General features: G+C 37.9%; 1 protein-coding gene and 2 pseudogenes across 1 annotated transcript; all 3 read left to right on the forward strand.

The window, feature by feature from the left end:
* The first annotated feature begins 1,937 nt into the window (after positions 1-1,937).
* Positions 1,938-3,738, forward strand: LOC127444947 (sodium/myo-inositol cotransporter-like; annotated as a pseudogene).
* Positions 3,213-10,724, forward strand: LOC127444963 (sodium/myo-inositol cotransporter-like; annotated as a pseudogene).
* Positions 6,609-12,746, forward strand: LOC127444949 (uncharacterized). Its single transcript, XM_051704627.1, has 4 exons — positions 6,609-10,025; positions 10,153-10,900; positions 11,228-11,304; positions 11,507-12,746. Exons 3-4 carry the CDS (start codon positions 11,255-11,257, stop codon positions 12,486-12,488), a joined length of 1,032 nt encoding a protein of 343 aa, XP_051560587.1. The 5' UTR covers positions 6,609-10,025; positions 10,153-10,900; positions 11,228-11,254; the 3' UTR covers positions 12,489-12,746.
* Positions 12,747-12,861: the final 115 nt, after the last annotated feature.

The raw sequence follows: 12,861 nt of genomic DNA on the forward strand, positions 1-12,861 counted from the left end.
AAAAAATAAAAATAAATAAATAAATAAAATAAATGTTCGGAAAAATTGTCGTAAATAACATCTTAAAGTTAGGATAACCTCACAGTTGTCAAATACTGAATTTACTGGGTTTTTCATGTTGTCTCAAGTCGCAATGGGTTGTTTACGTAGAAATGTGATTTTAGACCAAAAAATGTTTTTGACTGTTGTGTTTAATTATATTTCATATAATATATTTTCAGCTTGTAAACCATGTAAATGTTATCACCAAATTCAAACAATAAATGTTGTTTTGAAGCTTCTTAATGTGGTGACCAATCATGCTAATTCAAATGGATGTGCTGCATAGCGCTGTCTTTCTGCGATCTTTAGAGTTCATAGAAACATAATAATTATAACATTAGAAAGCTGAGACTTTCTTTTTCACACACCATCCACATCTCAATCGGAGCTGGGCACAGCAGAGACAGCCTCCGCCACCTTTTCCCATTTACCCGATCGTACTTTCCGACGTGATATTAATATCAATAAGCTTCCCAAGGAGAACTTTTCCTTGCAGTAATTTCCTCAACAAGAACATCCAGCTCTTGTAATTAATATATACATTTAGCGTTACAATTTACCAGTGCTGAAGTATTGCATTTGTTGTAGGCTATTAGACAAGGCAACTTCAAGAGCAGGCTGATCAAACAATGTTAAAGCCTGTCTTTTTAATTCTTAAGAAAAAAATGGGCATAATTCGACTTTAAACGAAAGTGTACACCGAAGTGTTTGAGCTTCATAGTTCACAAAAAAAAAAAAAAAAAAAAAAAAAAAAAAAGGAGCATTTTGTCATTGATTACTCACCTTCATATAGCTCTATACATGTATGCTATTGTTATTTCTTTTCCTGTAGGGTACAATGGGGTTAAAGGCTCAGCAGGGTAAAAGGCTCCGTTGATTTTATTTTCTCCCAAAACACTAAACAGTAACAAAAAGTACCACAGCACTTTCCTAAACACCTGTTTGACACTATAACACTGCAAAATGTTCCTGTTCTATGAGATCTTTGTGTGTAATGTCTAAAGGTTGATTTTGAGGCAATTTGATCTAATTTTTAATATTTAAAAAAAAAAAAAAAATGCTGTAAATTTTTTGTATCAAAAGAAAATCCCTGAAATTAACATTCCTTTTTAGACAAAATACTTATTTATCATTTTCAGTTTTAAGGTCATTATATCAAACATTTTTCAGTAACTGTCCAATAGGTGAAAGGATAGTATTTGGAGTAAAAAACACCCCTGTTCCCCTGTCTTTAGCCCCGTTGTACTTTATAACACTAAAGTTGAAATTTTCGGAGAACTGATGTGCATCTCTTCTCCATTTCCACAACGAACTCATTATATACAACATCTGGGTTACAATTCCTCAAAATGTTTAAATATTATGGTGCCCGTACCATTCAACACCATGGCATAGAGAAGTATTGTATTTCCATACCATTACTGCACCATGGTAACGCCATGGTACCTTTTCTTTAAGGGATTAAAATTCACCAAATTTGAATCATCATCGCTGCAGCCTGCACTTATAGACCTTATCACGCTAGCGCCATCTTTGATTTTTAATGGGAATGACAACAAGGCTGTGTGGGATAGACTTCACCATCTCTTCAATGACACACACGGTATAAAGCTGTAAAAAGCTCCTTGATCAAATCTGATTTTCCACAACTCATGTTGTCTGTAGTTTTTGTCTACTGAACGTTCTTAGAAAGACAATACATTTTAGATCCTTATTTAAAAAGTTTGTTTTAAAGTGTTTAAATATGTGTGTGTGTGTGTGTATATATATATATATATATATATATATATATATATATATATATATATATAAATTATTTTACAGTACAAAAATATTTGAGTCTCTCAAATAATATGAAATCAAAAACAGCATGTGTAATAATTATTCAGTACTTGTACAGATAAAATGTTGTTTAAAGTAGTTTCAGATTAAGTATAGCATGTTACATGTACCGTTGCAGGACATTTTTTAATTGCTTGACATTGTGAAAATTGCAGAAAATTCTACCAGTGGCCCCAAAAAGAGTTTGGACACTTCAACCACACTTAATGTTACCTAAATGTCATTGCATTAGATAACCAAATATCAAATCAAGTGTCATCTGCTAACAAATGCTGGAGTTTTTCTTCAGAATTAACTTCAAGCCATTTTTGCAATGACTTTTAATCAACTCGTGTCAAGGTGATTTTTAGTGGATGTATGAAATCAAGTCATGTTTTGCTTGTGTGCTTGCATGATTTTTCTTTTTTTTTAAAATGCCACTCAGTTTGATATTTTGTTGGTTAAAGCATAAACATCCATAATATGTAAACATCCAACCTAAATATGACTTGTAGTTCTCTTTCCAGGTTTGTACCATGTCTGGAAATGTTCCTTTTTGCCACATTTAAATTGGTTAAATATTGTTTTTAATCTGTTTTTTCATTTTCCTCTCTTCCAGAGTTCATTGCTGCATGTGACCACTGAACTGCAGATTATTTATATAGTAAATCACTGAAGCATATGAATGACAGTGCATCATCGGATTAATACACAAAAGTGAACAGAAATAAGACCTCAAAACCTCAGTCGTACTAGAGTCTTAACCTTGTATGTCCTTTTGTCCTTTCCATCAACAATGAAAAAATTGGCATCAACAATGGAAGCAGCAGATATTGTCATTGTAGCCATGTACTTTTTTCTTGTCCTCTGCTTTGGCTTCTATGCAATGTGGAGGGCAAAGCGAGGTACTGTAAGTGGATACTTCTTAGCTGATCGTTCCATAAACTGGATGGTTATTGGTGCATCTCTTTTTGTCAGCAACATTGGCAGCGAGAACTTATCTGCCTCATTGGCTCAGGTGCTGCAAGCAGTCTCGCCGTAGGCGCATGGGAGTTCAATGGTGTGTACACCATGCCAGAATACCTCTCCAGAAGATTTGGTGGTAAGCGGTTGAAAGTATTCTTTGCGTCCCTCACTCTGCTCCTCTACATCTTTACCAAGCTCTCCATGGATCTCTATTCCAGAGTGCTCTTCATCCAGGAGTCTCTGGGCTGGAACCTCTGTGTCCATAATCTTGTTAATTACTATGACAGCCTTTCTCACAGTCACGGGCGGCCTGGTTGCGGTCATCTACATGGACATTCTTCAGGCATTTCTCATGATTACTGAAGCTCTTTGCCTGACGGCTGTCAGCTGGTTTAAGGTGGGAGGTTTCAAAGGGTTGCACACCAAGTACATGAATGCCATCCCCAGTGTCACAGCACTTATCCTAGAGAGAAACATCACCTACTCTGAATCCTGCCTTGTGCATCCTAAACCAGACTTATTCAAGATCTTTAGAGGTCCATTGGATAAAGACATGCCCTGGCCTGCTTTCCTTTTGGGCCAGACTTCTGCATCTATCTGGCACTGGTGTGGCGATTAAGTCATAGTCCAGAGAGTCCTGGTGGCCCGAAATGTTGCCCGTGCTAAAGGGTTGACCCTCATGGCTGGCATCTTAAAAGTTCTACCAATGTTTATCATTGTAATTCTCAGGCATGATCTTACATGTGCTCTTTGCAGACAAGCTTGCTTGCATCAGTCCAGAGCATTGCATGTAAGTGTGCAACAGCAACAGCCCATCCTTGCCTCGTCATGAACGTAATGCCCACAGGTCTCCGGGGTTTGATGATGGCTATGGGGGCTTTCACACTGGGCACGTTTGCTGCAGTCTGATTCCGAGTGCGATTGTTCCCAGTGCCCCTCGCAGCATTGGTCTGGTTTCACACTCACTTGATTCTATCGAACCCCAGTCCATTTGTGTTCATCTAACATCATCACAAACATGCATGGAGAACACAACGGGACTCATCATACTTTTTTTATTTTATTTATTTATTTATGTATTTATTTTGGTGCCATTATGCACAGCAGAGTGAACGACAACTGCATATATGTGCACTTCATGGCGTAACTCATCAGATGTCCAGTGCTGCTGCTCGCAAATGCCGTTTTTGGAGGAGACAACTGATTGCAAGGAATTAATTTGCATCATTGTTTACACTGCACGCTTACTCACGCTCATGTCCAAATTGAAGTTATCGCCACTGTCATCTCCTATTATACCCTATATTTATAACCTATAATAGTATTTATATATAGTATTTATAAGATAGATAGATAGACAGACAGACAGACAGTATTTATAGTGTTGACTGCACTTGTATGTCATTGTGGTGTCATTACTTTTTTGGACTTTCTGGATTGAAAACGCATGTGGAGGTTACTTTACTTCCTGAACGAGTGCGCACCCGAGTCCGAGTTGCTTTCACATTCACGCAAATCGCGCTACAGTTCCATTGCAACCGAACTCGGACCACCTCCTACAGGTAGTCTCGGGTTCGGTACCGCAGTGCGCTCCCCGGTCCGAATGACAGCTTTCACATTACCGATTTTTCATGCGAACCGTGCTCTGTTTTGAACTAAACTGCCAGTGTGAAAGCACCCTATGATTCTCGCAGCTCTTATGAGTGACCTGGACTCAATCTTCAACAGCGGCAGTTCTATCTTCACCCTTGATATCTACAAGATGGTGCGTCAACAGCCTTCCTCCAAAGAGCTCATGGTGGTGGGACGATTGTTTGTGATCTTCATAGTTTCCATTAGCATAGCCTGGGTGCCTTTAATCATTGAGATGCAAGGTGGTCAGATGTTTCTACACATACTTCAAGAAGTATCAGATTACCTTACCCCACCCATTGCTGCACTCTTTTTGTTGGGTGTACTCTGGAAACATTGCAACGAGACTGGTGCGTTCTGGGGAGGCATTGTGGGTTTTTTTTAGGTGCTACAAGACTGATCCTTGCCTTTGTTTATAGAAAGCCTGATTGTGACAAAACCAATGACCGCCCTGCTTTTATCAAGGATATTCATTTCATGTATATAGCGGCTGTATTTTTCTGGATTTCAGGGCTGGTGGCAGTGGTGGTCAGCCTTTTCACTGATCCACCAAGCCAGGAACAGATTGCTATGACTACTTTGTGGGAAGTCCACAACAGAACCAAATATGCTTCACATCTTCAAACAAGACAGAAGGGACAACAGCTTCCTATGGACATGGAGAAAGAGAAGACATTGGGTGGAGTGGAGACAAGACTGCTGTCTCGGGTTGTTGAAACTGGTCCTGAAATTCTTATGAATGGCCTTTTGGAATCTCTGCACATCCACAAACACCAGAGCACTGAGGACAGGTATGCAGGTGGACAAAAAGGACAATGTGTGCAATGATTTGAGTGGTATTGTGGCTGTAATACAAATCCAGAGAAAGCAGCCATTTGGAGAAGAGGACATGTCCCGTGTTGCTGAGGTGCTCCATGAGCCAAAATGATTCTCAACCTAGGTCTTCTGTTAGTGTGTGCACTTGGAATTTTCCTGTTTGTATACTTCTCTTTGTAAATCTTTTTTAAGCAGAGAGGTACTGTATAAATCACACACACACACACACACACACACACACACACACACACACACACACAAATATACAGTACATACAAAGAGGAGAGGAGGGGTAGTTGTCACACTGGGAAGTTGTCACAAGGGCTCAGGAATGATAAGATTTGTAGTCAAAAGTCCAATTGTGCGAATGTCTCTCTAGCAGATGTTTTGTATGTTGGTTTCATACAACTAGTTCAAAAACCTCTTAAATTTGAAAGCCTTCAAAGTAAATTTTGACTATTATTATATTTTTTTATAGCTCTTTGGTAAACAAGCAAAAATATTCACTGGCATACATTAAGGCACAAATGTCTACAGTATATTATAAAGGCAGATTTGTCATGATTTGTCATTGCAGGTTGTCATGTTTTGATATTTTTGTAAGTTTATTTTTCTATTTTATTTTGTGAATCATTTTGTCACATAATTTGGCAAAGAGACAACTTTTGGGGTGTGTTTCACAAAAGGCAGTATGTGTTCTGTGAATCTTTTTTCCTGGGCAACATCTATATAAATGTTAAAAAGCTTTTTTTTTTTTTTTTTTGTAGTCAAGACTTTGAGGGCTATACATCATGATTTTAAATTAAATGGTATTTCCTTAAGTATTGCATTTGTAACTTCATGAGAATTGAATTGACTATCTACTATATGTATTAGTCATAGTCCCACCACTGAAAACTTCTCTACCCCCCAGTGGCCCCATTAAAAACACTTTCGAATTTGTTTTTTGTGTTTGTGTCTGTGTGTGTTGGCCTCTTTTATGCACAGTGATTATATACGGACTAATTAAAAACCCATGTACAAATAATACATCATTCAAATATTTAACTACCTAGCCTGGAAATACATGTTTATTTTACTGTTAACACAGTGACTGAAATAAACTTGTTTCTATTCTCTTTCTCCCTTTTGTTTTTACTGGTTAGGTTTTATACTGAGGTCCTTGTGGGTTTCCTTTTATGGAAAATCACCCACATAGATTTGTGTTTTTTTTACCTGGTCAGTTGCACTGAAGGATAAAAACCACTGGAAATACAACTGCAGGTAAAACAGAATGGTTCCACAACTGTTTATCCAGGCAGTATGTATCATTTCCCAACTGCATCCACTTCAAATGTGTCCAGCGATGCCTGATCTGCCTAATTTGGCCTTGCATAACATTTTCATGGAAACAGATTTGGTATTACATGCCTTATATGATGACCAGTGTATGTGGAAAAATTTGAAATGTGCTATATTTGCATAGGTTTGTGAGGCATTTGTTGACTTTACATTTTTAGACTGAGCTCAGTTTATTAAGTTAATTTTTATGACACATCCTCAAGTCAACTGGTGCAAAAACCAAGCATTGGCTGAGGCAAGAACGTATCCTCAGAGAACGCATCTCAGTTGTGGTTTTGGTATATCAAGCACTGTTGGAATTAGGGGGTATTCCCCATTAAAAAAAAGTTTTACCCCTAAAGAGTTAAGGGACCCCCATAACGCCAAAATAATGTATCTTGGGGGGGGTCCCCTGGTGTTTAATTAAAACTAGAAATATTAAAGGTGCACTCAGTAATTTTTTCCCCATTAAAAAGTTTTAATCCTGAAGAAATGAATTGTAATTTTGAAACATGTATAAAATCCAACACTCTCACGGCGAAATCGCCAGGATTCGAACGACTTTTTAAAATTTTGCTAATTCCTATGATATTGTGCGACTGCTCTCGTTTTAATTCCCACGACTTTCACTACAGCCAATGACATCGCTGGACATCGTTTACATCTAATACGCGACAATTACTTGCTTCTGTCACACACAACAGCTTCCTATCATGTTTACACACTCTACTGAATGGTTAAGTTTAGATAAGGGGTTTGGGTAAGGGTATAACATTAATAAGCATGTCCTTAACGCCTCGTGCATGAAGCTCGCACTTACTTCCGCATTAGACATCTGGGAATTTGCATGTGATGAAATCGTACGTGTTTATGCGAACAAAATCGTGCGACATCACACGAAATAGCCACCTCAGAAATTATGTACGACTTTTCATGAGATCGGGTTGATAAAATCATGACCACTCATATGAGATGAGGACTCTAGTCATATCAGTAACCTTATAAAAGCTGTTTTATTTTACATGGGTTGGGGCGCCCTCATGGGGGCTGCCATTTTAAATCACATGACCAGCTGATCTCAGTAACCTTCTTGTTATTGGACATTTTCCTCTTGGATTAAATTAATCATGGCTGATTGTGAATAGTAAATTTATATAAAGGCATCTGTAACTGAAAACTTCTGATTTTGAATGATGCTGCATCCACACCACTAGGTGTCACTGTCCAAGATGACACAATCAAAAAGAGTGCATCATTAAACTATTTATTTATTTATTTTTTCAAATGTTTGCATTGACAGAATGCGACATTGTCCATTATCTGTCCAGTTTTCATAAATAATCCAAACCAGATTTTTTTTTACGTCGGAAAAGTCTAAACATGCTTGAGTGCGGCACTCGTTGTTTTCTGAAGGAACATACAGACGGTGACTGAGTGACACTGGCAGAGTGGATCCTCATTTACACCTCACAATGATGGTAAAATATAATTATTTGATATATGATTGTTGCTACACCTAAATTACTAACATTAAATAATCTTTTGTCTTAGAACTAACACCTTGCCATCTTCACCAGCATGCGATTGACGCTTCATTCAACTCTATGCAAGAGTTGTGGTTGTGATATTTATAAGAAAGAGGCAGGGTTTAAGCAGGCTAAATGATTGGAGAAGTCCTACATACATCAACAGAGAGAAGTCTGTCGTTTCACCGGAAGATTGAGTTATGAAATTGCTCCAAAAAGGGGCAGTCGCTCCAAATCACCATTGAAGATATAGGGAGCCTCTTACTTAACCCTTTCCCTAACCATATGTGGAAGAACCATGCCCCCTTTGGGAGTAACCCCACCCCCATTTGGAGGTATCCGGCCTGCTGCTGTTCGAGCTGTTCGAACTGTTTGAACACTGATGTCAAAGCTGCCTTGTGTGTGTTTACAAGCATATCTAAATTCAGAGAAATTAGAAAAATGTTCTTTCAAATCAGCATCTGAAATATATTCAAAGTCATTATTTACATAACCTCATGTCACTGAAGCTTTCAGTTACCATATGCAGTGTTCCCCATCAGCCATGATTCATTTATACTGCTAGTGAAAGTGTCTAAAAACAGGTGGGTTATTGAAATAAAGTGGTATTCAGATGGTCATTTGATCTCATGATGTTGGCCCCCATGAGTCGAGCTGCTCCATGTATTTTATTTTTTTATATGTCAGATATTACATCTTGTTGTTGGGGTTTATGATTTAATTATACACTTTACATTAAGGTTATATACGTTAACACAAGCACATGTAACATTATTATGTTCCAAATTAGGTTTCAAGAAATAACAATGAATATTTTTTCACACATTATTTCATCTTGGAATTCTTTGTTTATGTTACTTAATACATACATATTTGTTCATTGTTAGTTCATGTTAGTTTTTATTGATGATACATTACTACTTTTTATTATTAAACTGTATTAGTGTATGTAGCCTAATTGACATATACCATGATTAAAAATGGTGTAAAAATGTTGTTCATTTTTCATGTTAATTAATTGTGTAATGTTAATATGAACATGACACAACCTTATTGTAATGAGTTTAATAACATTTAAAATTTAATAACAATAACAATAACATTTACATTTAATAAAGGGGACATTCCAGAATTGGAGGACATTTTCTGTCCCAGACATACATTTTCAAAGAATAGATGCTCAGAATGCTCAGAATATTGAAACAAATTTATATATTACTAATATAAATAAAAAAAAATATAATTTCAAACATTTCATTCAAATTAAAACATACCTCCTAAAACAACTATTTTTCATTGTCCCATCTTGTTAATGACCAAACTGCATGTCATTTTAGTCTCTTTATTTTTTTATTTTATTTTTTTGAGCGGTAAGACGCGGAGACAACTGAGATTCGTCCTCTGCCACTCGGATTGAGGCGAGTCACTACGCCACCACGAGGATTTAGAGCGCATTGCGAATTGGCCATTCCAAATTGGGGAGAAAAAGGGAGAAAATAAAAAATAAAAATATATTAAAAAAAATTAAGGCTTTTTGTCCTCCAACGTCGAGTTCTTCTATTGACACCTTTGTGAATCTTGTTGAGAAAGATGTAGAAGTCCTACTTTGTCAAAAAAAAAAAAAAAAAAAAAAAAACAAACAAACAAAAAAAAAACACCCTCACCATCCAATGGGGGTTATGCGCAACAAGCTTCCTTGTTCCGTAAAACAGTTCGAATCGCTCCGGTTCTGTACGTTCTACGCTGACATGGCATTGTTTTACTCAAGATGCCTTCAGGAACTACCAAACATGAGCATAATCAATGTCCATCGCATATGCAGGTTGACATCTAAAACTCCTGCCACCAAAATGGATAAGGGATTTATGCTATATGCTTCCTCATACATACGCGACTACGAGGGTATGTAGTATTCCCGAACGGAAATGCTGTACAATATGTCACTAGCTAGCTAACACTAACATAAACTACCTAGTCTTATCTATGGATCTACATAATCACAATAACTCATTGTTAATTTTTTCACCAGTATCAAATAAAGACAGCTGACTGGTGCTGTCAGCATCAGGGCAGCCTGTCACAGGTCTATGAGGAAAAGCGAGAAGCTACACAGCCTGAGAGAAACGTTAGGGATGGTTTGGGTGTTCTGTTCGAGTTCTCAGTCTGTTCCAGTTCAAGGACAGCTTTTATCAAGCCTTTCCGAGTTGGAATAAGAATAGAGGATCTGTGATCATGACCAAGTCCCTTTGTTATCCTGAGACGCTTGGTAAATGCATGCACAGTTGTTCCAAGTTAATTGTTGTTGTTTGTCTACTTCTTAAAAGACGAGGATAGTGAGGTCAGTGGGGTATAGTTGACTGACTGTAAATCCTTGATTCTTGAGTGCCACCTATTATTCCATGTTATTCATAATCAGGCCTCTTAAATTAAAAATCCCTCTAATACACAGAGTATTAACAAATTCTGTTATTGTATTTATTTTATTAATGGCATTGCCATACTTGCCCCAGCAACCTAACTAGACTGATACTCAAATCAATGTCAGTGTTTGTAAAAATTTCTCTCCATATACTTTTGTACAGATTGTTCTTTGGAATTCGGACCCTGTCATCCTCGTATCAAATCGGTGCTCGTGTGTAGCTGGCACTGCAGTGTGCAACCACATTGTTGCTTTGCTGTTTCAAACAGCACATTATTCAGAGCTTGATGTGCAGGTTGTGCCCCCTGTCCACTCCTGCACTGAGACAGAGCAGCAATGGCACAAGCCCAGAACAGCTGTAAGTGTTGAGACGCGACTCCTGGTATTAGTGATATTAAAATATTAACAATAAGAGAACTGTATTGGAAGCATGTTTTGTCAATGCCACAGTCCAACTTGTAATGATCAGGAACCTTAGAAGGACAGCAATGAATTATTAAATGCAATTTGTTTGTTCTCATTGTTTTGACAGGCAGTCATAGGTAATATGTCACATACTTTGCCTGACTAGTTAGTGTTTTGTGTTATTTTCTTCCTTTTCATTTTCTTGTCTCTTAATGTTGTTGTTGTTGTTGTTGTTGTTGTTGTTGTTGTTGTTGTTGTTGTTGTTGTTGTTGTTTTTCAGGGAGTGAAACCTGGGCCAATAAACAAAATGGCCATCACAAGACCAAGACCCACCCGGCTCATGGAAGGAGGAATCAGGTGAGTTAGTTAGCTCCTATTACTGTACTTACTGCATCATGCAAGGTTATGCAATCTACAGGGTCATAGGCAGTATGGTAAATGTTATTACTATATCACATGCTGCACTCAGTTATCGCAAAAACTGTTTCTCCAACATATTTACTTGTCAGTGCATGACAATTGCTGTCTTTCACATTTTTACTATTACTGTCTTTTACAGAAGTACACTCTACAAGGGCTTGGTTGGGGACCCACTTGACATCTCTTTGCTACAGATTGGAGACACATACAAAGACTTTGACATTACGGAGAAACCTTTAGTAGCAACTATGGGCATATGTGATGAGAAGACCCTTGTTGAGATAGCTTCTGGCTTAGCACAAAATGGGAGTGTGCTCTCTTACCAGCAGCCTATATTGCCCACAAAATCGGTCAACATGCACCAAGATCCTCAACCTTACCCACCACTGCCTCTTGGGGAGTACAGGCTTGACCCAACAGAATGTGTGCATGTGTGCACTGAAGAGGAGCACTTCCACCTTAAAAGCTTGATAGTCACACTGGACATGGCCTATAAAATTGAGGCTGCCACAAGAGAGCAGGCAGCGGAACAGGAGTGGCATCAGCTCCATTGGCCTAGGATCGCCTCCTCACGTTTTAGAGAGGTGCGTTTTGTCAGGGAAGTGAGTTCTGCAGAGTCTCTTGCAGAAAGAATCCTCAAAGGAACAAGGCAGACAGCAGAAATGAGAAGAGGTGCAGACATGGAGTTTGAGGCAGCAGTGGAGTACTGCAAGATGAAAAATGTCAACTACATGCCCTGTGGCCTCGTCATCCACCATGATGCCCCTTGGCTTGATGCCTCACCAGATGGCTTGATTTATGATCCATTCACACAGCCACCATTTGGACTGGTTGAGATAAAGTGCCCTAATGTGAAGAACTATTTGGACTGTAAATACCTTCAAATGCAGCATGGCACTTTAGCACTCCATGAAAGCCACTCGTATTACTGGCAGGTGCAGGGTCAACTGTTGATCACTTGCCTGCAGTGGTGCGATTTTGTGATCTGTGCCCAGGATGACATGCTGGTGCATTGTATATATGTTGACCCGAAGGTAACAGCAGCCATTAGAGAGAGGGTGGACCAGTTTTATTTTAATGTGCATATGCAAAAGTACCTGTCTTTCTCCAAAAGGTTGTAATGATTGATGCAGGATAATGTGAGTTGTAAAGTTGGTTGCTTGACCATTTTTATTTTTCCGATTTTTTATAGAGTTTTTTTTTTTTTAGAGCTCTTATGGGCAATTTTAATGTTTCAGTTGATGATTTAGATTATGAAAAAGTATGTTCTTCAAAAGGTTACACAGTAATTGTACTGTATATATTGCAATGAACAAAGAGAAAAATGTTGTTTTTTTCCCCACACAGATTTATTTTTCAGTGACAAAAATAATTAATAAGCATATCAAATAAAAAAAATTTTTTTAAATACAAATTATATCTCATTGTGACTGTATAAAATAAGTTTTATAATTTCATTAATTCTAGTAGATATAAAAGAGAGGGGGACAGTTA

Source organism: Myxocyprinus asiaticus, chromosome 8 (genome assembly GCF_019703515.2).
Source record: "Myxocyprinus asiaticus isolate MX2 ecotype Aquarium Trade chromosome 8, UBuf_Myxa_2, whole genome shotgun sequence".
NCBI lineage: Eukaryota > Metazoa > Chordata > Actinopteri > Cypriniformes > Catostomidae > Myxocyprinus > Myxocyprinus asiaticus.